This window comes from Schistocerca piceifrons, chromosome 1 (assembly GCF_021461385.2).
Source record: "Schistocerca piceifrons isolate TAMUIC-IGC-003096 chromosome 1, iqSchPice1.1, whole genome shotgun sequence".
Taxonomy (NCBI): Eukaryota; Metazoa; Arthropoda; class Insecta; order Orthoptera; family Acrididae; genus Schistocerca; species Schistocerca piceifrons.
Genome location: NC_060138.1, coordinates 1091316799 through 1091340685, shown reverse-complemented (window position 1 = coordinate 1091340685; position 23887 = coordinate 1091316799). Strand labels below are relative to the sequence as shown.

At 38.5% G+C, this 23887-nt stretch overlaps 1 protein-coding gene across 1 annotated transcript; it reads left to right on the top strand.

The window, feature by feature from the left end:
- The first annotated feature begins 10018 nt into the window (after nt 1-10018).
- LOC124798246 (zinc finger protein 234-like) lies at nt 10019-19262 on the top strand. The gene is made up of 4 exons (XM_047261566.1): nt 10019-10388; nt 10473-10687; nt 18030-18150; nt 18244-19262. The coding sequence occupies exons 1-4, from the start codon at nt 10277-10279 to the stop codon at nt 18957-18959; spliced, it is 1164 nt and encodes a 387-aa protein (XP_047117522.1). The 5' UTR covers nt 10019-10276; the 3' UTR covers nt 18960-19262.
- Nucleotides 19263-23887: the final 4625 nt, after the last annotated feature.

Below are 23887 nucleotides of genomic sequence, written 5' to 3'. Positions count from 1 at the left end.
TTCATATGATCGACAAACTGCTGTAGTGTATCTTCACCATGAGGCCATATCAGGAAGGTGTCACCAATGTATCGTAGAAAGCAAGGCGGCCATAATGTCGAAATGCTTTCTACGATAGAAGCTCAATAGTCTTCTTTTTCACCCTGTTGGTCGGGACTCCCTTCAGTTTTCTGTATGCTGGATCCTCGAGTAGGTCGTACATTTTGTGATTGTACTCTGATAGTGGAAGCAGTACAGTTGCATTTCCTTTTTCCGTGGGTAAAATAACTATTTCAGTCCTAGTCAAGTGCAAAATGGACGGCACCTTGGGACACAGTGCATACAGGAAAGAAACCCACACTGATCTGTATCTCAACGCTACCAGCTGCCATCATCCTTAACAGCGTGAGGGTGTGTACTGCGAACACTGGTACACAGGGCCCGTGCAATATCGGATGAGGAAAGCCTACAACGAGAACTTAACCACCTTTAGGACGTTTTCAAGCAGAACGGATTTAACGAAAGTCAAATTCGACGTGCTTTCAGGCAGAATGCATAAGCCCAGCAGAGAGAGAATGAAGACAACGAGAAGACAATGGCGTACCTGCCTTACGCCAGCAAAGTACCCAATAAAATCGGCAGAATTCTGGCTCGGTGTAACATCAAATGTGCCTTCCGCCCACCTCCGAAAACGCGTGCCATGCTAGGTACAGTAAAAGATGATCTGGGGCTCCGCAAACCGGGTGTTTACCGTATTCCGTGTAAATGAGGTAAGGCATCATTGGACAAACTGTACGGACAATCGAAGAAAGATGCCAGGAACACAGAATGCACACTGAACTGAAGCAGCCTACAAAATCTGCGGTTGTGTAACATTACATGGAGATACAATGGAGTACGCGAAAACGGAAGTTTTATTGCAGACCTCATCTTTTTGGAGCTGTGTCTGAAGGAGGCGATTGAAATACGTGTAGCTGATGGGCTGATCAACAGAGACGCTGGGTTCAACCTCAGTAAAGCCTGGGACCCAGCACTCAGCCAACTAAAAGCACAGTGCTGACCCAAAGTGACTTCCGTGCCCGACGGAGGTCACAGCATATCTGATGGTCCACAGTTCACAGCCAGCAGCCAGCCCATCCCCACCACCCCTCCGTGCAGCGCCGCTTGCGGCAGAACGCGGGGGAAGGGGTGGGGAGCGATCAGAGTATAAAGCAGAGGAGATTCAGCAGAGATGCTCAGTCTGCAGGTATCACCTGAAGATGATGGCAAGGAACGCTGTCGAAATATCGTGGTTTGAAAACGACTGCACCCAGCTGGAGACCCGAGAACAGTACAAAGAATATGTAATCTTTCTTACCCGTTGTTCCTGTTAATCATTTATTTCCACTTTGGTAGTCTGAATCCCTGGATTACACTAATAATTATAACAATGCTGATCATTCACACGTCCAACCAACCACACAAACAAAAAGTGATTGGCATTCACCTATTCGTGTTTATTTGGCTCATTTTGTATAGCCCCATCTTTGTCTGTGGGAAAGTTTTTTATTTCTAGATGTGACACTGATTCCCCTGACAAAGACATCACATACACTATGCATGCATTCAAACATCAACTTATGACTCATTCAGAAATCAACTTAGGATGTGTTCGAAAATGTTCAAAAACCAACAGAGATGCGTTTCAAAATCATATGAATTTTTCCAGCTAGACTAACATGTGCTGAATACTAGGTGCCTTGTGAAACAATATTTTTGTCTTCAAGAATATGAATTTGGTGACCCCTGAAATTGCTACCTGGGGCAGATACGCCCATTTGCCACCACCCCCCACCCTCCACTCTCAGATCCAGTCTTGACTATGATATGGTTGATGAGTGGATTTGTAGGGACATCAACAGTTCGTGTCAGATCCTCCATTATACATAATTCTGTTCTGTTCCATAATGTGGAAAAGCCACAGCGCAGTTGATGTTTTATTCCAGTCTGAGTTTACGAAGCAGCACTGCTCAAAGCATTGGTGGCCACCAGAAATGTTTGGGTTCTGGTATGCATAATTTATTAACAACATTTAAGACAAAAACACACACAAACACACACACACGCACACAGCAAATAACCAGGAGCCAGCGAAACCATTGCAACGCATAATGAAATCGTGTCTTACTACACATCAGTTTCGAAACATCAACCTTTGTTTGCTAATGCAGATATACACATGAAACACATTAACCAATATTTATAAGGGAATACATAGAGCCTATTTACTTTGTCCATTATTTTTTTTTCATACAGAACAAATAATGTCATCAATTTACAATCTTATTTATACACAGTGTTCAGTTATTGTAAAACCTAAATCAGTTTTCCCTTTCTACTATCTGGCCTTTCCTATGGAACAACACTCAATGGAAAACTTATTCAAGTTGTTCAGGAACATTTGCAGTTTGTCATGAAAACAAAGTAAAATAATAGTTACAGACAACACTATCAGAGACATTAAATGATGATGTAAACTGGTCCAACCAAAACAAACTAATAATAAATAAAAGTGAAACAGAAGCATTAAATTTTAATAATGTCAAGAGAGAAAGTGAAGAGGATATAAAAATTCAGATGTGAGACACAGATATTGCAAGTGTAGCTAATACAAAATTTCAGGAGATCTGACCATAGGGTAGACTCACATTGATGGGATATTGAAGAAACCAAGTACCATGCGATGTATAATGAGAGTGCTTGAAAACTGTTGTCCCAAGCACTGTCTGATGATCGTTTATCATCCCAATATACATTGTGTTCTGAGGTATAGGATCACTTTCGGAGTAAGTCGCCATCCTGCTTAAAACTCTTCAGGATACAAAAAAGAACAGTGAGAATAATGGCTGGAACAAAAAGCAACAAACCCTGCAGATCACTATTTAAAAAGATGGAGAAACTTCCTCTTACATGCGTTTGTATCTGTGAAAGTGTAATGTTCATTAAGAAATATGCAATAACAAATCCTAGTGTCCTCCTCAAAAATGAAAATCTTCATGATCATAACACAGAACAGAAAACTAACTTTCACATGCTCGAAATTAAAATCAGTTTCTGCCAAAAAGGAACATTACACCACAGTAAAATCATTTACAATAAATTTCCAAAAGAAAAAGTAATAAATGATCTAAAAAATTGAGAACAGTATGAAAAGTACAGAGTGAAAAGTATTTAAACCGACGAACTCTGGGAGGTTGTAGGGGACATCAAAACAAATATTTTTCCCTAATGTCATTTTTTCCTATGAGGATTATTTAAACCAGTGGAGGCCGTATTGCACTCTTCAGTTGTTAAGAGTCTGTATTACGATATTCAGTTGTTAGAGCGCATATTACGCTCTTCAGTTGTAGGCAACTGCTGTCCACCAGTGTAATAGTGCATTGTCTTTGTTTACTAATGAAGCGATACACCTGGAGTGAGTACATTGATATGGTTGGTGCGTATTACATCCTAATCGCCGTATCCCACATCATACGACCTTTGCTGCTGTGTTCCAGCGTCTGCATGAGACCAGGTCATTTAGCAGATTACCAGCACATTTCAGTCGTCGTGTGCGTCGATTCCTGGACCAACGGTTCCCAGAAACGTGGATTGGTAGAGGTGGTCCTGTACCATGGCCTGCTCGATCCCCAGATATGTCCCCTCTGGACTTTTCAATGTGGGGAGAGATGCGCAACCTTGTTTATGCAACTCCTGTTGCATCAGAAGAGGATCTGGTTGCCTGGATAGTAGCAGCAGCAGGAACAATTCAGGATATTCCTGGGGTTTTTGCCCGTCAGACCGAACATAATCTGACGGTGTAACCTTTGTTTACGTGTCAATGGAGGCATTTTTGAAAATCTACTGTAATTGAAATTGGGTTGTGTTAAAGTGTTGTCTCTTGGTCATAAAAAAATGGAAAAGTGTTTGTTGGTTTAATTAATTTGCAGCCAGAAAAATCTTCTTCTACCGGCTTAAATACTCCTCATAGGAAAAAATGACATTAGGGAAAAATATTTGTTTTGATGTCCCCTACAACCTCCCAGAGTTTGTCGGTTTACATACTTTTCACCCTGTATTTCTATTAATGCATTGCTTCTATAAGCAGGAAGAGTGCCTCCACAATCTTTGAGAGCCTAAAGAAATTAATGTTAGTTGTAAAAGCCACATTCTTTATCACTCACGAAAATATTGTGTAAATATTATTATCTTCTTGCTGCATATACAGTTTACTCATATTTTCATTTGTAATTTTCTAGTTAAAGAGGTTTGATTATAAGTCAGAGAGTAAAAAAAATTGGCTTCATTAATACATAGCAAACATCATGTAAACATGAAGATATATTGGCATTGACCGGTCCAAGAACTGATGTGCTGTACAATATGTGGAATATTTACTGGACTAAAAAAAACCAAATACAATAAAAATACAAAATAAAGATTAACAAATGCAATGGCACAAAATCCAGTGCTATAACGTGAGAGTGCGTGACAAAAACATTAATTACCAATATTATCAGACGACTACACAGTTCCCCTCATAAGCGTCAATGTCAAAATTTTCTTCACGAGAAACCTCGACGGTGACATCCAGTACCGTTCTGTTCTGTACAATTGACGGCCGGTGCGAATACCGCCATTTGAAATGCTTTGTGGAAAGTTCTCATATTACACGACGCTGCGTTCCATCAAGTGTGAATCGCCCTAAAATCTGCACATTTGCATTTATACGCCTTGTTTCAGGTGACGTCATCTTGAATACAGTGCAAGTAGAAAATCATATGGTACTTATGGAAAGACATCCTTTCGTACAATGTGGTTCCATGATTTTGTGGTGGTGCATATGGAAGGGAGGCTTTATGTTGAAGTTCTATGTAGTTTCATTTCATTTCATTTCATTATCTTCCTGTAAATCATTTACATGATGTAGGAATTGTCACAAGAAAGTTATCATACTAGTACAAGTACTACAGACATAATAATGGGATATCACTTTCAAGGCATTTTTTAAAAGTACAAATTTAGAAATATAAATTAAAATTTTTGGCAATAAATTTACACACAATCAAAGTACTCATCTACGTCATAGAAAGTTTTGCTTAAAAGGTAATTTTTAAGCTCAGTCTTAAATTTTACTTCATCTATTATTTCCATCCTGTACACTGGCAGAGCATTGTAAAGTTTTATTCCGAAATAACTTACATGCTTTTGGGTTTGTGTTGTCCTTACCCTTTCTACATAAAAATTCTTACGAGTTCTAGTATTATAATTATGGCAGTCCTCATTTGTACGTAGATTTTTCATATGTGCTCTTGTACACAGAATGCTTTTAAAAATATACAGTGATGGTATTGTGAGTATTTGCAGTTCTTTGAAAAGGGGCCTACAACGAGTTCTTGGAGAGTTATGTGTTATGATTCGTATAGCTCTTTTCTGAAATTTGAAGATATCTGTTAAGCTTGATTTAGTTTTACCCCAGAACACTATGCCGTAAGACACGATACACTGAAAGTAAGCAAAATACACTAGTCTAGTACAGTCCATGCTGCATACTCGAGATAATATCCTCGATGCAAAACATGCTGAATTGAGCCTGTGGGATAAGTACTTGAGATGGTCTTTCCAGCTTAAGTTTTGATCAATGTGCATGCCCAAAAACTTTGTGGATTGTACACTCTCTATCTTCTTATCCATTAGTTTTAACTGGAGGTCCATATCTTGAGTTGCTTTGCCATACTGTATATAATTTGTTTTACTTAGATTAAGTGTTAACTCATTAGCATTAAACCAATGTTGAATATATTTCAGGACTATATCAGTTGTGGTGGTTAATGGTTTTTTATCATCACTTATAATTATGCTAGTGTCATCTGCGAACAACATTATTTTGGTAGAAATATTAGGATTTTTTATGTCATTTATATAAAGCAAGAATAATAAAGCCCGGTCCACACGCAACGATCTGTCTGCGCAGACATCGGCGCAGATGTCTGTACATGCAAAAGATCGCTGCAAATGTGGTGTGTTCACATGACACAAACCCCAATCTACTACTCGCCCGCCATCTATCGGTGTAGAAAAGAAATATCAGTGGCAAGCGACTACGCTCCCCGTAAACGTCAAAAATTTAATTCAGTTATTTTGAAGTATAGAAATGGAGGAAGTTCTGTTGTGGCCTGCGTTCGAAACTTGTGTTGCAAAAAACATCCAGACCAACTGCAGGAAACAGAGAAAGCGGTCAAAATGGTGTAGACAGTGGCTGCTAAAGCGAAAGCAATTTTCTCACGTAAATTTACTGCGAGAGTTGCAGGGCGAACCTAACGACTGTCAAAATTATTTGCGGATGGATGTCGAAACTTATAATTATCTCTTAAAGCTTGTAACCCCTCATATTATGAGAAAAAAATACTTGTATGAGAAGGGCAATTTCTTCTCATGAACGGCTGGCGGTAACATTAAGATTCCTAGCAACAGGAAGGAGCTACACGGATTTGGAATTTTCAACTGCAATATCGAAACAAGCGTTGAGTGAAATAATACCCAACACATGTAAAGCTATTTATGCTGTCCTGAAGGATGAGTTCATGAAGGCAAGTCAAGTAAATTAAGCCTGTCAAGTTACAGATAATATATTTGGTGTTGTAGACCTGTTTGAAACACAGTAGACCTATATTATTAGCGATTATATACCTACATGGCCAATGAGCTATGGTTTACTTTGTTTCTGAGTAGGCATTTTCAGTTCGCTACGGTGTAGAAGCAACCTGTTACAAACTTTTGTTCCAGCATACAAAACTCCTACACCAGATTTTCTAGATTTCTGAACTTTGGATAACTCTTTTCGGTAAACAGTTCGCAACGAATTTTTTTATTTATTACTGTTTCTCGGTTTGCCGAGGCGTCAACTGCCCGCAATTTTTCAATTAGAGCATTGTATGCCGCTATCTTTTTGTCTCGGTCACTATATTCTTTACTTTTAATCTTCCACAAACATTGGTGGTTTCTATATATTTCAATAAATTCACTTACAAACTCTCGAGAACACTGATGAGTATATGCCATTTTAATGCCCTGTGCGCACAAATGCAAACACTGGACTGAGCAAATAGCTGTTTCTCGCCAGATTTGCGGCGATCTCCTATCCACACGCTCCAACTTGTCTGCGCAGATGTGGTTTAAACCCACACATTTGAGAGGTTTCGTTCAAACCTCCAACTCCAACCTCCAGGTTTGCACACACCTCAGGTTGGTGCAAATCTTCTGTCCACACCTTCGACCATAGATACTAATAGACTGGGCAAGCAGTGCAGCGGCTATACATCTGGCGTGGCTGCAACACAGAATCATGTGACTGTTGGCAGAACGTCGGCGGGAGTTTAGGGCAGCATTCTGGTTCCTGATTTCACTTCCAGTATCTCTCAGTGGATTTCCTGCTAACTTCACCACATTAAATGTAGCTTATGTAAACACAGCTAGAAGTGATAAATTATTGCGTAACCACTGTACAAATTTAGTTTTACAGCCATTACTTCACAATGAACTTTGTGAACTGCTGAAACACTTTCGATGTTCGGCAATATATTCGCCGCGAATATTTCAGTGTTATCAATTATGAGATGCATTCTCTACTAACAATACGCGTTATGCACTGCATAAAATGTAAATATTGCGTGTGTGTGTTTTAGTGCCTTGGTTGTTGAAAGTGTTATAGACTTCATAAATCGGCATAAACAACGAAATCTGTAACGTAAACACACGTGTTCACATCGAGTGTAACGAACTCAATTGTGTCGTTCACCCACAAAACGTAAAGCAGTTTCATTTGAAAGCTCTTTTTTGGTTTAAACAGTTTGTTTTGTAGATGTATCAAATAAGATATCTACAAAATCTGTACCTACTTACATGAATACTTGTTCCACAGATCATGAATACGATACTTCGCAATGATGTGTCAGTTTAATGAAAGGTAGACCTATCATTACATGACAATTCTTCCAATCACTTATTTATACCTAAAAATTCGTCTACTGAGTAGGAGCTGTCATTCATAGATTCTTTTAGTTTGATTTTAAATGATGGTTGGCTATCTGTCAGGCTTTTAATGCTTTTTGGTAAATGACCAAAGATTTTTGTAGCAGCATATTATTTATCCCATACATTACAGCTTATTATCTGGAAACTAACATAGGCCATGCAACTACCTTTTTGCAAATGGTATTCAGTATTTGTTTCTGATATTCGTATGTTTTGTAACTGGGAAGTACAAAATAAAACTAAACCCTGATGAGAAATCAAACCCCTAACTTGTTTTTGCAAATTGTTCTTTAAAATAATACCAGAATAATTCACCCCTTTTTGTACCAAAGTCAGATTTAATCCAGGATAGTAAAACTCATCCATTCTTCCAATGTAGTAGCAATGCACATAGCCATTGCTTTTGGAGTAGGAAGGGTTATTGGTAATAAATATCTCTCTCTCTCTCTCACACACACTATATATATATATATATATATATATATATATATAGGTGTGTCTGTGTATGTGCGGATGGATATGTGTGTGTGTGTGTGTGTGTGTGTGTGTGTGTGTGCGCGCGCGCGAGTGTATACCTGTCCTTTTTCCCCCCTAAGGTAAGTCTTTCCGCTCCCGGGATTGGAATGACTCCTTACCCTCTCCCTTAAAACCCACATCCTTTCGTCTTTTCCTCTCTTTCCCTCTTTCGTGACGAGCAACCGTTGGTTGCGAAAGCTTGAATTTTGTGTGTATGTTTGTGTGTCTATCGACATGCCAGCGCTTTCGTTTGGTAAGTCACATCATCTTTGGTTATATATATATATATATTCTTCAAAGTGCTTTGAACAGATGCGTGTGTGCGCAGTAGGCTTGAAATCTTTTCGTTTCACTGCCTGTATCCACATCTGATCTGCCTGCGCCCTTCATCCTTTGGAAACCTATACGAAAGAGAAAAAGCAGCTTTGTAGCTTACCATTTCAAGAAATATATACGATTGCACTGTGCGCCTGGAAACACACACAGCACTTCAAACCGCCAATTTACGTAACTGTGGCGTTCTGGGTAAGGATATGATACACACAATAGTTTATCAGTATTCAAGAAATGCCGCTAAATTATACTAATAATACTTACACGTGAAATTTAACGTTACTTCCCTTCACAAAACGCTCGGTACAACCATAAGCACAACAGGATACCACCATTGTTTTGCCAATAGTCACGTGGTATAGCAGTAGAGATGTTAGTGCCACGAAATATACGTCATGACCAGTCTACCAATATCTATGGTCGAAGGTCCACACGCAACGATCTGTCTGCGCAGATGTGATGTGCGCAGACGTTTGCGCAGACAGATCGTTGTGTGTGGACGGGCCTTAAGGGACCAAGAACACTGCCCTGTGGGACACCTATTTCCAATTACTTTGCATCTGAGACCCACTTGATTTTCTGATTTTTATGTTCTGTGATGATTTCTACCACCTGAGTTCTATCTTGAAGGTAAGATTCAAACCACTGCTTCACAACTCCCCTTACACCTATTGCCTCCATCTTGTTTAACAGAATTTTGTGATTTACTGTATCAAAAGCTTTAGATAAATCTAAGTTAATTCCCACTACACATTTTTTAGTGTCGAGACTCCTGACAGTCTCTTTGGTATAGGCATGGATAGCTGATTCAGTGCTGTGGCCCGAGCGAAAGCCATGTTGATTGCAGTTTAGAAGTTTGTGAGCATCTAAGTAATTTATGAGTCTGGTTTTCATTAATTTCTCTAGAATTTTTGAAAATGATTGGAGAAGGGATATTGGTCTATAATTTTCTACCTTGTATAGATCTCCTTTTCTAAACAGAGGTCTAACCTTAGAGATTTTCAACCTCTCAGGAAACACACCTTCGCTGTTTGATGAACTTCCATCAGTTAACGCAGCCGTTCAGTCTCGATCTGCGTTTGCGACATTGACTTGCCTTGCTTGCTTATATATCTTTGAACGTAGAGCAGTCACGTTTCGTAGTTTCATCGTGTCGTTAGTTATATATATGTATGGCATGAAGGGCTCGGCTCCCTTCAAAGATATACCATGGTGATATATGATGTATATATACAATCTTTTGCGACTGTCATCAAAGTCTTGTTTATACCATGAGCGTTTCGCTTTATGGTGAAGCATCTTCAGTGGTCAGGTTTTTTCGTTTCCTACTTAATACTTAACGTTGATCTACACACGTAGGGGCGACTTCTTCTGTGTTCCAGAGTTTTGTTAAATAATGGAATCCCAAAAAGCACTGTGTGAAGTGTGTGGTAAAACTTTTATGTTCCGGAAGAATTTGTACAAACATATGAGACAATGCCACGACATGGACGTAAATTTAAATCTGGGTAAAGAAATGGGTGACATTTGTGACAAAATATTTGGTCCGTCAGCTAACTTTAGCAGGTGTCTAATATTTTTCCTTATTTCAGAGTTTTATGAAATAATGGAATCTCTAAAAGCACTGTGTGAAGTATGTGGTAAGACTTTTACGTTCAGGAAGAATTTATACAAACATATGCGAAAACGACACAATGTCGATGTAAATAATAAGGATAAAGAGAGGTGTAAGATTTGTGGCAAAATGTTTTCGAGCGTCGCAGCACTACGTCGTCACATCAGAATACACAGTATAGTGTGCAGAAAGGTAAGAAGTATGTTGTGAAAATAAATTCAGATGTTTACAACACGTTTATATCCGTACCTCGCCAGAATGTAATTAGTCTTTTGAACTCTGTGCTGGTTTAGGAAGCTCTCTATTTGTAGCGTTTCACCATTTACCCTGTGTATGAAATCTGCATTTTCGGATGGATACGTCTTGATTTAAACGGGGGTGAAGTAGACCGACAAAAATTTTCGGTAACATTAGTGACTTTTACTTCCTTGTATCTCGGAAGGCATGTTTGAACCACACTTGCATTAACTTCCATTTAAAAAGTCGTTTTAATTAGTAAAGTATGGTCCCACAATTGCTGCTTTTTAAGCCTACAACTATACCACACTCAAAAGCCAGGCAGTTCCACCCACATGTGGGGATTTTTCCAAGTTAACAAGCCTGCTAGCTGGTTGCTTAATTTGGTTCCCAAGCCTCATGTTTTGGTATTTTATGACTCCAAAGGTGACAGATTCACATTCATTTAGGATTAGCGGTGCATGTGAGTAACTGTACTGCTAAACCAATGATTTAAAAGACACCAGTAGATTTGTGATAACATGCTGACCAGGGATCCAGCATCCTTGCCTCACTGCTGTCCAGTGAAATAGTCTTCAAGGGTCATGAAGACATATGAAATTTATCAGTGCATCATTCGCTTCGTATGACAGTTTGCAAACCTTGCAGCACAGTGGCTGCTGTCATACATGTATGCAACGTACCGGCTAGTGTTAAAACTGCTTACTTTGGGGATCCACAGTTGGTTATGATATTTTGGAAATAAATTACAAAATCTTTACATCCTTTGTGCTTGACTTTTTGTCGAAGAGTAACGTACATAAAAATCTTTGAGGTGCTGGTACAGGTTGGCAAAAGTTTTGTACTGTACTGCAGGACCATTGCCGCACATGATTTTCTGCAGATTTGTTGCTTGTTGTTTTAGTAAATTCAGAAGGTCTCTGTTAATCATAAACTCTGTTTCATGCTATACGCACAAAACTTTTGCAATGTATTTGATCATTTTCAACAAAATAGTCAATCTTACTTTTGAATGCATTATGGGAACAGCAGTGATCAATAAAATTGTAAATAATTACTATTAAAAACAGTCTTGATCACAATTTATTTTATAAGGTGACCGGTTTCGACCACTGCTGTGGTCATCTTCAGACCATTGAGTGGAAACCCCTTTCTGTTGGTGAATCCACCAACAGAAAGGGGTTTCCACTCAATGGTCTGAAGATGACCACAGCAGTGGTCGAAACCGGTCACCTTATAAAATAAATTGTGATCAAGACTGTTTTTAATAGTAATTATTTAAAATAGTCAATATTGGTGAGCTCAGTAGCTTGACTGTTTTCAAAAGAAAACCTTGGACAGTGTTCTGTACAACAAAAATCGAGCAGTGCAATCACCGTGGTAGACTGAAGTTTTTGCTTCATAGTTATCAGATACTGTGTCTGATCTTTTGAAATAAAATGGAAATTTGTTTCTCATAACTCCCAACACTGTATAAAAAATTTTCTACTTAAATGTGATCACTTTTTTTCCTGTAAGGAAAAATAAGCACATTAATCTGATATGGAACCTCTACTTGTCATTTGCTGTTTCCAAAATGTTTTGTTCTATCAGATGCTCTTGTATTTCTGCAAACCTGTTGCTAATTTGTTGCTTAGTGACTTTTCACAGAAAGTTTTCAAGTTCTATATTATATCTCACTTGGAACTGAACATCCTTTCACAAATGATGTAAACATTTTCTGTCTTAGTCTTCCATTAGCAAATGAGTTTTGTCATTTTATATTACTTATTGCTTGCTGAACTGTACACCAACATTTTGTTTGACTGCTTAGCGCCCTCCTACAGTTGAAAAAAGCCGTCGGACTAGAATATTTTCTTCATCTGCATTCAGTATTGTCAGAGGACAAAACTTACATGATTAGGGACTTCCACCATATGCTTTGGAATGAAATGTCACTCTTGGCACATCAAAATTTTTGGCTGCAGTATTCATAGAGGTGTCTGCATGGACAAATTTTGTAGCTTTTGTTATTTGTTCAGACTTATAATTTCTCTTGGACTCCACACCTGGAACTTGATGCCCCAGCTATTGACTGCAAGTTGTTCCAGTAATTCACAGAAGTAAAATTTCATGAGATGAAGTCCTAATGTAATTAAATTTGGTCACCGATATGTTTTGAACTGTGTAAAAATAAAACCATGGTACTAGTCCTTGAGAGGAGCCGTCTGATTGGAACGTCACGAAAAACTGTACACCAGTCTTACATAATCTTCCTTAAAATTAACAGGTGGGATAGATTTTTTTTTAATTTTGGATAAAATAATTTTGGGTATGGGCCATGTCATTGTAAACTACTAAAACAACTAAATTTCTGATGTTTGGACCAAGTTCCTGTGGTTCTCTCCAGGGCAGTTTTATTCCCTACAATACCATTTATTACCAGGTCTTCGTCATTCACCAGCCTTGGCTGGGCAGACTGCGTCAGAGTTACAATCAAGTGATTTACAATATAATGAATTACAGAATAACATCTAAACTTTATACAGGTAATGTATATAGACTGTGTCATGTTAATTGTGTCCATTCGCTTTCTTCAGTCAAAGAATTCTTGGACCGAGTATAGTGGGCATTGTTTTAGGCCTCCAGCAATTTGTTTCTTGAAGTTGTTCAGCGGCAGGGTCTGCAATTCAACAGGTAGTTTGTTGAACATCCTCACAGTGATCACCGGAAAACTGTCTCTTGTTTTGAACAGTCAGCAGGTTAGTAGATTTATGTCTTCTTTGCTGCAGGTATTATGTTTATGGATGTAGGCCTAATGCCTCTTGCTGTAGATGTCTAGGTTTTCCCTTATGTGGATGAGGCATAATAATACATAGTGGCTATAAACAGTCATTATTCCCAATGTTCTGAATAATGGTCTGCAGTGTTCCTTGCTGCTGCTCGATGTAATAATTCTTATTGCCTTCTTTTGCAATAGCAGCACATCCTCACAGCCTGCCGAATGACCCCATAGCTGTAATCCATACAAAATGTGGCTATGGAACAAAGCATAGTAGGCAGTTACCAGAAACTGGTCTGTAATCACTTCTTTTAATCTTCATAGGAGATATATTACACGAAAGAGTTTCTTGCATACATGCACAGTGGTCCATTCCATGAGAGTTTATGGTGTAGGTGAAACCTTACAGTTTCACTGATTCTATATGGTCAGAGTATGTGTTTTTTCCAAGGCAGCATATCATATGCTGGGTTTTTTCTTCATTTATTTTCATCTCGTTGGCGGTGAACCATTTTTTAGCGTTTTCAAACTGTACATCAGACTTCATGACTGCTTGGGCAGAATTTTCCCCTTTGACAATAAGAGTGGTATCGTCCGCAAATTGTAGTGTCTCACCAACTTAGATCATTTACAAAAATGAGGAAGAGGAGTGGGGCTATGGCCGAACCTTGTGCATGCCATGTTCTACCTTCTGTTCCTGGGATGTTGCTCCTTGGATTGAAATAATTTGCCTTCTGTTTTCCAAGTAAGGCTGAAGTGTAGCTAGGGCTGTTCCTCCCACACCATAGCATTTTAGTTTTTTGAGCAAGATCTTGTGGGGGATGCAGTCGAAAGCTTTGCATAGGTTGCACAGTGTGAGTACCACAAACTCTCTCTCCTCAAGTGTCTGCATTACTTTTCTTTATAAGTCTAATGCTGCAGTGGTACAGGACTTTCTCTTCTGGAACCCATGTGCATCTTTGAAGAGATTGTTTTCTTCAAAATAAGTTAGGATCTGATCTTTCATGATGGATTCAATCACTTTTGCTAGTATAGGAATGATTGATAGTGGCCTAAAACTCGACACATTATCTGGGTTTCCTTTTTTGTAAATTGATACTGTCCTTGCAAGTTTCAAGAAATCTGGGAAAACTCCTGCAGATAGGCAGTTGTTTATAGCTGTTGCTAATGGCTGTGCTATTTCTCCAATAATTTTCTTTAGGACAGTACAGGACATCCCATAGATATCTTGTAAGATTTTACTATTTTCACCATGTCATTTGCATGTACTTTTTTCCGTGTTTCAAATTTACTATGAGTTTTATTTGGTAAGTAAACAGCAGGCTCTATAACTGAGTCTGGGATTCCAGCAACAGTGTTTTATAGAACTTTGATAAAGGAGTTATTGAAGTCATCAGGACTGCAGGCATTAGAAGAGAAGTAGGCTTCTTCCAATGTTCATGTAATAGAGTCCAGGCTGCTTTGCACGGATTAATGGCTTCTCTTCTGAATCTATTATTCCCCCTCCTTTTAGCTTCTTCTGCTTCTTTTCTGTAAAATCTCTTGGCCCCTAAGTAATTGCTGTGTAACAGTTGTTTACTATTTGGATCTGTGGCTGCTTTGTCACAGTCATTCCACATTATAACAATGTTTTTTTTTAGATTGGATAGCTCAGGTATGTACCATGTTTTTGCATTTACTATTTTCTGTTTTCCTTGTGCTTTACCTGTGTGACTTTTCTTTGGTATCAGTGGGAACATCTCATCAAATTTGGTTTTTAGTGTCTGGAAAAGAACATTTAAGGCATCATTGGGTTTTGGTTCTATAATTAGTTGCTGCCGGTTTATACTGGACAGTGAGGCATTGAAAGTGTCTAGTTTTGGCACTATTCTTCTGTGAAACACACAATTTGATTGCCATGTATTTGTCTGTTGGTTACCCAGAGTCTTCATTTGTAGTTTCATGACTAGTGCACTGTGGTCTACTATCATTGCATCAACTACATTTATTTTGTAACTCCAGGTATCTATATTTGTAATAATGGTGTTGAGGCAGGCATTACCTCTAGCTGGAAGTCTGTTTGCTATAAAGAGACCATAACTATTTACTAAATTCAAGAATGCTCTCTCTTTTGTACTGTTTTCACCTATGTGTACATTAAGATTGCCACACAGTGCAATTTTTGGTTTAAGGTGTGTTATGTGATGTAAACAACTTTCCAAGTTAGTAATAAAGTATTCGAAATTTCCATTTGGTGAACAGTACACGGAAACGATAATCATATTCATATCTACTAGTTCTAAGCCAGCCAGTTCTAAATCCATATCTGAGCAGTAATTTCTCAGGTCCACATCCCTAATGTTGAGATTTTTATTGGCATACACAGACACATCTCCATGAGTGGTAATTTCTCGATACCATGAGCTCACTATCTCTAGGTATTCAGTGCATCTGTAATTTTCACCCTCTTCTTTGTCAAGCCAGTGCTCACATCTGGCTTTGCGTCTTCTATAAATATAGACAACAGATCACATTTTGTTCATAGATATTCAACATTTACACTAGCTAAAACTATGGGTACATTATTTTGATTACAGTTTTGTGGACCTGCAGTTGCAATAGTAGGCTCTATCGTACTGCTGCCTTTAATGTTCTCTGGAACATGCACCAGTCCAATATAATATTATTACTAAATTTAACAAGCAAATGTTAGACATAATGTATTAAAGAAGAGCCTTTGTCTTCATTGCTGTCAGAGCATCAGCAATCACTTTACAATTTCTTTTCCCACCAGAATAGCTGAGCATTCGGGATATGTTAACCTACAATGTTGCCAGACTGTGAAAAGGATAGACTGCTACCCACCATATAGAGGATATGCTGAATTACGGGCAGATACCACAAAAAGACAGCAATACATTTGGGCTTTTGGCCAAAAGGCCTTCTTCTAAAGTAGAGAAACACATATACATGTATATCTATATATACAAAAGCACAACTCACACACACATGACCACTGTCTCTGGCCTCTGAGGCTGGACTGTATTTGGCCCACTGCACCTGATAGAAGAAGCAATATGTGGGTTGTGTGGTTAAGGAGGTGGCTAGGGAGAGGAGGGGGAGGAATAGCAGGATAGAGGTGGTGGAAGGTATAATGCTGCTTTTGGGAGCATGTAGGGATGTGGTGGGACACGATAGGAGAGTTGTAGTGCTGGAGTGGGAGCAGGGAAGGAATAGGTGAATGGAGATCAGGCACTAGCTAAGGATAAGGGGAACACAGGATATGTTGCAGGGAGAGTTTCCACCTACGCAGTTCAGGAAAGCTGGTGTTGGTAGTAAGGATGTGGTTGGCAGCATGTTCAGCAACTGGCTAGGGTGGTTCACCTGTCTCTTGGCTACAGTTTGTCGGTGCCATTCAGGCAGACAGACAGCTTGTTGGTTGTCGTGCTTGTGTAGAAAGCAGCACGGCAATTGCAGCTTAATTTGTAGATCACGACTGCTTTCACAGGTAGTCCTGCCTTTGATGCAATAAGTGATGCTATGACTGGACTGGAATGAATGGTGTTGGTAGGGTGTATGGAATCTCTGGATCTCTTGCAGGGACATGAACTATGAGGCAATAGGTTGGGAGCAGCGGCGGAGTAGGGATGGACAAGGATACTGCATAGGTTTGGTGGGTGACAAATATCACTGTGGGAGGGGTGGATGTGATAGCAGGTAGAATATTCCTCACTTCAGGGCACATTGAGAGGTAGTTGGAGCACTGGCGCAGAATGTGATACAGTTGCTCCAGTCCTGGGTGGCACTGAGTCACGAGGAGAGTGCCCTTTTGTGGGCGGATGATATGCAAATGTGGGAGTTGGTAGGTGGCTGGAGAGAAAGTTATGTGGGTGGTGGAATATCACTGTGGTATTGTAACAAAATTGAGATAAGTGTCAAACACTGCAGCACTATCGAAGACTAAAGCTTCTACCTTGTATGATTTTTTTAAAACTAAGTAAATGAAATGTCCAATAACCTTGTAAAAAATGGTCCATGAATGAATACTACTACCACCACCACCACCACTACTACTACTACTACTACTACTACTACTACTACTACTACTAGTTTGTGAACTTGTGTTCCACTTGTCTTCTGTATGTGGTTGTTTCTTGTGTGTTTACCCTGCACTTATGGTCTCCTTTTAGGTTAGTTTCAGCAGCTTCACTTTAAGTGGATAACAGACATGATTCTCAAAGTTCTGCTGTCAGTTTTTAAGTAAATAATTGTTCCTTGACAGGAAACTAGGACACTTTGTATGTCTTTAAATTTATACGTACATACAGTGATTATTATTACAGTCAAAACTGATATATCAGTTCTACTCAACTGTTAGTTAATTCTGCATCACTCATACTGTGTAATTTCTTTGTGTGCAACACTGCATGTTGTTGCTTAAATATGTATATGTGCTCCTGGCCCCTCTCTCCAAACCTTCTGCACACACACAAACGTTTAAAGTTCTGTAATGGCTTCCTTGTTGAAGAACTTAAATCTCATTTCTTTGTCTTTAAGGTATCGTGCACAGAGTGTAATGATTTTATGTGCCGTTCGATGCGAGACCTAAGAAACCATCTAGAATGTCAACATGGAATTAAGATTAAAAGAGAAGAAATGGAGTTTGAATCTATGGAACGTAAGGAAACAGTGGTATATCTAATATCTCTTTTGAAAAGAATATACCCATGCAGAATTGTTGCTGTCAATAAAACCACATTTGTTTTTTCAGAGTTCCTTCAGTGGAAAATAAAGATGGAAGGTGAAAAGTGTGTCTCATTTGTAAAGAAAGGTGGTGGGATAATAGACCCAGAGAAGTTTAAAACTTATTATTTCTGCCACCGTTCAGGAAATGTCATAAAATCAGGTATGGGCCTAAGGCTGAGGGGGCCGTCAGTCAAAATTGGCCGCACGTGTCCTGCATCTTTGATAGTGACAAAGATGCCATCAGGAAAAGTCAGTGTCCAGTTCTATGCGACACACACAGGCCACAACTTCTCTGTGGGTTCACTGCATCTCACTCCTGCTGATAGAGCAATGGTCGCTGACTTAATTGCAAGTGGACTATCAGACACAGAAATTTTAAAGAAAATAAGAGATGGTGCCCATGACAGTTGCTTTAAAAGGGTGCATATGTTAAAAAGGAAAGACATTTATAATATCAAAAAACAGTATAAACTAGATACTTCTTTAAATAGGAAAGAAACAGTTAGTGTGGAACAGCCATCATCAGTTATCAACATTGAGAACTTGCAAACAGCAGCACAGAACAGATGTCAGCTGCTACAAGAAATTATGGCAAGCGTTGGCAATGAAAATATTGGTCATTATATTGAGTCACTGGACAGACTAATACGACAAGTTGGTGTAACTATTGCATCTCAGAAACAGAATTTTAGTGGTAGACAAGAACTCCCTGGACCTCTACATGACCATACGTATGTCTGACCCATTGGTTCCCATAACAATTTTTGTCTGATTTTAAAAATTCTTACTATTTTGTTGTCTTATCTTAGTTAATTACAAAATTGTTATTAAGATAAAATTTAGATAAATAATGCCCACAGAACAGAGCAACAATGAATGTGGGCAGTGGGAATAGGTTATAATTTCTTGTTATAACCAGCTTTTGTGATACTTAATTTGAATTCAAATATTTATTCAGTGCTGTTTGCTGATAAACAACACTTAAACATTTCTTGTTGTTCTTCCAAAAAAGTATTTTATACTTTTAATGGACAAGAGATCAAATTTCAGAGTCATTATTATTATTATTATTATTATTATTATTATTATTATTGTTATTACAAATATGAAGTGGAAGTACTAAAAAATTATAAGATACACTTGCATCATTTTGCATGCTGAAAGATTTTGAAACAATGAATACGGCACCCGACGCCACATTTTTTACATACATTATTTGAACAAAAAGCACATCGAATTTGGGTTGAGTACATGATTTTTTCCATCTAACACCACTTCGTCAGCCACATTCCACTTCCTTTTTGACTTCTCTAAGTTCTTCAGGGGACAATCTTCTAAGATTACTTTGACGATAGCCCAGATGAAACCCAACATATAAAGTCCACGTTCACCTGCTTTGCATCTAGGAGTCTGTCTGTACAGCAGCCACTCTTAGTTCATGCTGCAGTTTAAGAGATATTCTAGTAATAGCCAATACGATTTGATTCCTAATGCTTATGCAAAGGCAGCAACATCTTGAGTGGGACAATCCTCTCCTCCCATCTACGTAATAGAAGATGCAATATGAACTGGTTGTGGTACTGTTATTTCACTTTTATCTGCATTTGACCATCTGTTAGCTGAACATCAGCTTATGGTAACCTACATTAACGACATTATTGTTATTATACTGTACAATAGTAATCTCTGAGTTCAGATCATTTATCTGATGGGAAAAAAACACATTCTTGTTTTTTCATGAAGTTGCATGGAAGGATAGAAACACCATCTACTCTTTTTCACTCTTAACAGTTCCTGTTCAGTCATGACCCCCCCCCCCCCCTCCCCATTTTTTAGGGTTTCTAGAAACCTGAGAAAGGTAAAGAAATTATCAAAGTATACACTGTAGGTATTATGATCTGATTGATCACAAACTGATTTTCCTACGCCTAATGATGGCATTGTTACCTGCACAGACACCTCGATAAAATGTGCCACATATCCCAGAAGAGTGCATAAACTCCACACTTTATAGCCAAAATACACAGGTTTGCCATGTGTATGCTGTTTTTTACTGTGATGAGCAAATTGGGGAACAATACTTTCATCACCACTCAAATTAGCATCCTGATGGAAAGCATTAAAAATCATTTAGCATGTACCACAAAGATTTATCTTGGCAAACTTTTCATTGGATTCAAGTCTAGAGTTGTCACAGGCATGTAAATATTTCAAAATATCTGTAAACTACTTCCTGCTAAAACTTTTGAGACTCCTGGAGGATGAGAATTACTGGACCCTTCCAAATACATTCTACAGGAGATAGCATTATAACCCCTAAGAAACAAAATACCAATGAAAACTTTTGTATCACTTTCAGTAACCTCACCTACGCATTTACATTTTCTTTGGCAAAATTTTAGTACAAGAAGTAATGAAACAAACATCCTCATTAAAAATATTTCAGATAATAGTAAAAGAGAAAAGTCTTTCTGTAGCCATCGTTTTTGGTTCCATGTACATTCTGGAGTCAAAGGAATGGCCTGCTTCCACAAGCACTTGGATGGCAGCTGTGATTTATTTTTTGCACCCATCTTTGAGGAAATTTCAGAAGTGATTATAGTAGACTCACTGTCCACAGAAGCCTTGCTTGGTGGTAGTTATAACTGCATATCTACTGGAAAACATACATTGTCCATTTCTTCATTTACTTCATTACTTTCATCAGATGACTGATTTCATACTCTTAATCTTCAGGAGTGCAGTGCTCATAACTTAGATCAGTGTGTTCCAGTGGCTGTAATACGATATGTGCATCTATAATCTAATTCTTTTCCTCCAAAATGTAAAGATTTTGTCTAGCATCAATTGTTATGAAATAAAATAAAAAAATACATTAATTTGGAGCAACCATTCCCACCATGGACACTGCCCACAAATACGGGCATGTACAAGGGTTATTCGGAAAGTAAGGAATGATTGGTCATGAAATGGAAAATATAATTAAATCTGATGGAGCTTTGCACAGAAGCGCTGGGCACAGTGTCTAGTACACCCGTCAGTCCCATCGTGTCGCTCTGTTCAGTTCTGAGCTCACAGTGAGAACGTAAAGGTGGCTAGAAATTAGCATCTCCTGCCAAGTATGAGGGCCCGGTGAAAGATTTTGCCTGAATCTATGCAATCCACATAACATAACTGTATGTGGTTCGTTCTACATGACAATTCTCTGCCACACTCTGCACGGGCAATGATGATGCTCCTGCAGCGTTTTCGATGGGAAGTGTTTGATCACCCCCAATACAGCCTGTAATTGGCTACCCCTGAGGTTCATCTCAGCTCAAATGTACCGCTGGATATGAAGACAATATTTCGACACAGAGAACAAGCTGCAGCCCAGAGTAGAAGATAGCTGAAAAGCATTGGCGGTTGTCTTCTATATTGTGGGAATTGAAAAGTTGGTACAACTCTACGACAGATGTCTAAGTCTGAGCGGCGATTGTGTAGAGAAGTAGCTGGAAGGTGTAGCTAACCATTGCAAATAAAACAGTTTTGATTATCACTGTGGTTTCCATTTAGTGACCTATTGTTCCCTACTTTCTGAATAGCCCTCATATGTTCTCATGGGTATTGTGAAATACACATTATCATTATTGACTATTGACCCTTTTTAGTTGTTACAATGGATGCTTATAAATACTGATAATATGAATAAAGAAAATTGAGTTGTGTGAAACAACATAAAATGTGTACCTTTTCTTGTAAAACATGGACACAGAAAATGACTTCTGTTTTGTCAGTTGACACAATGAACTGTCACAGTAACAAAATGCAAATAGAATGCCTTGTTGACTGGGAATACCAACAGCTGTCCTCCAGTTCAAAGTATTTATACTTTAAACATGTAGAAATTTTACACAATAATATATTTAATGCCAACATGTAGGCAGTTGGCACTAATAGATCAATATCACGGTGTGTGACATGCTCTCAGATTTTCATTATTTATTTTTGCTAACTGGACTTCATTTATCACAATTCTCAATCAGCCAAGAGACCTAAGCTCTTTCCAATTACAACACATAAGCTGCTATAGACCACATTGCAAACTGACAAATGTTATGAACAGTATAAATCAAGTGATTGTTTTATGGCTGGCTTTTATTTTCGCTGCCTTGAACATCCATATAATTTTTCTCAGCTGTAGGCCTGCATCGTATGCTACCTTCCCCATGCTGCCCTGCACTGCAGTCTGCAATTATGGCTAACTCAGCAGTCACTTTAGTATCATATGTTAGTAATCTGTACCTAGCTGGAATGGCATTGTCACCGTGCACTCTCATTTACTTGCATTCTCATGAGAATTAACAATGCCAGATGAACATCTCCTGTACATCTAGTAAAAATTTGTTTCACTGTCTAAAATTAAATATTTTGCTCCAGTTGTACAGATCCCATTAACATGAAAACAATATCTATCGGTCATTGTGACAAACTGAGATGCACATTGTTTCCAAGGAATGCCTTTGCATAATTGTTTGTCACCTACCACACCTGTTAAACCAGTCACTGAAAACCATTTTATGTTAGGAGAGCCATCATTTTTGCATTTGCTGCACAGGCTCAGAGCATGCATTACGAACTTATACTTTGTTGGTCCTCCTGTGCACTTTACCATTATCCACTAGTATATGACAGTTAATATTGCACATTTTCACAAATTACAGTACAAGGGTTAATTCACACAATCATTGTCATGAAAATTAAAAAATCTTTTGCCCCAACTCTGTTCCACATACTCAAGAGGTAGCAAAGCTGACACTCACCATGGTCCATCCCAGTCCTTCGAGGCACCTTGTCGGTGCTTCCGTTTGCAATGTGACAAGGCCCTTTGGCTGTTTATTGCTTCCTTTTTTTTCCCCTCTCACCAGTCCTGGCTCATTTCTACACATTTTCTTTCAAAAGATATTATTATTATCTGCAATTAGATCCTGTTGGATCACACAAAGCTTCTTGATTCTTTTTCCTTTTTGTCCAACCTGCTCTCATTTTTTCTGCATGGGCCCTCTTCCTTTCCTCTGTCCATTTTCTTCCTGCTTTCTTCAGAGCTTGTTCTCTGACTTAACTTCCCATCTGTCAGCTTTCTGCTTAAATACTGTTCTGTCCAAAATATCTGAATAATTTATCCTTTTTGACCTCTTTTAACCAGGGTATAGTTTTATGTCCTTCTATGTATTTAAGAATTGTTTTGGGAAGCCTCAAGACGTGGTCATAAAAGTTTAATCACCTTTTTCTAATGTCTGAACAATTTTCTAATGTTTGGACAATTTCTCAGTTGTTCGACAAAATAGCTCTCTTCCGTTTTATTTGGTCTAGTATCTTTCTGATGATTTTGTGTCCTTCCTTTAATAAGTTTTCTAGGCCACCTTTATGTGGGCTGTCAGGCTTTCACTGGCGTACAGGACTTCAGGTTTTAATACTGTATTATAGTGCCTAATTTTAGTGTTTTTGGACAAGCATTTTTTATTGTACACCTTGTAGGTTCTTCCATAGGCTCTCTTTAGTTTCTGGAGGCGAACATTTTGTGTTATTTTCGCTTAACCCATAGGTTCAAGGACTTTACCTAAGTATTTAAAATATGGGACTCTATTGCTCTGACCGTATTTTGTAGTCAAGTTTTGGGTGTCAGTTTT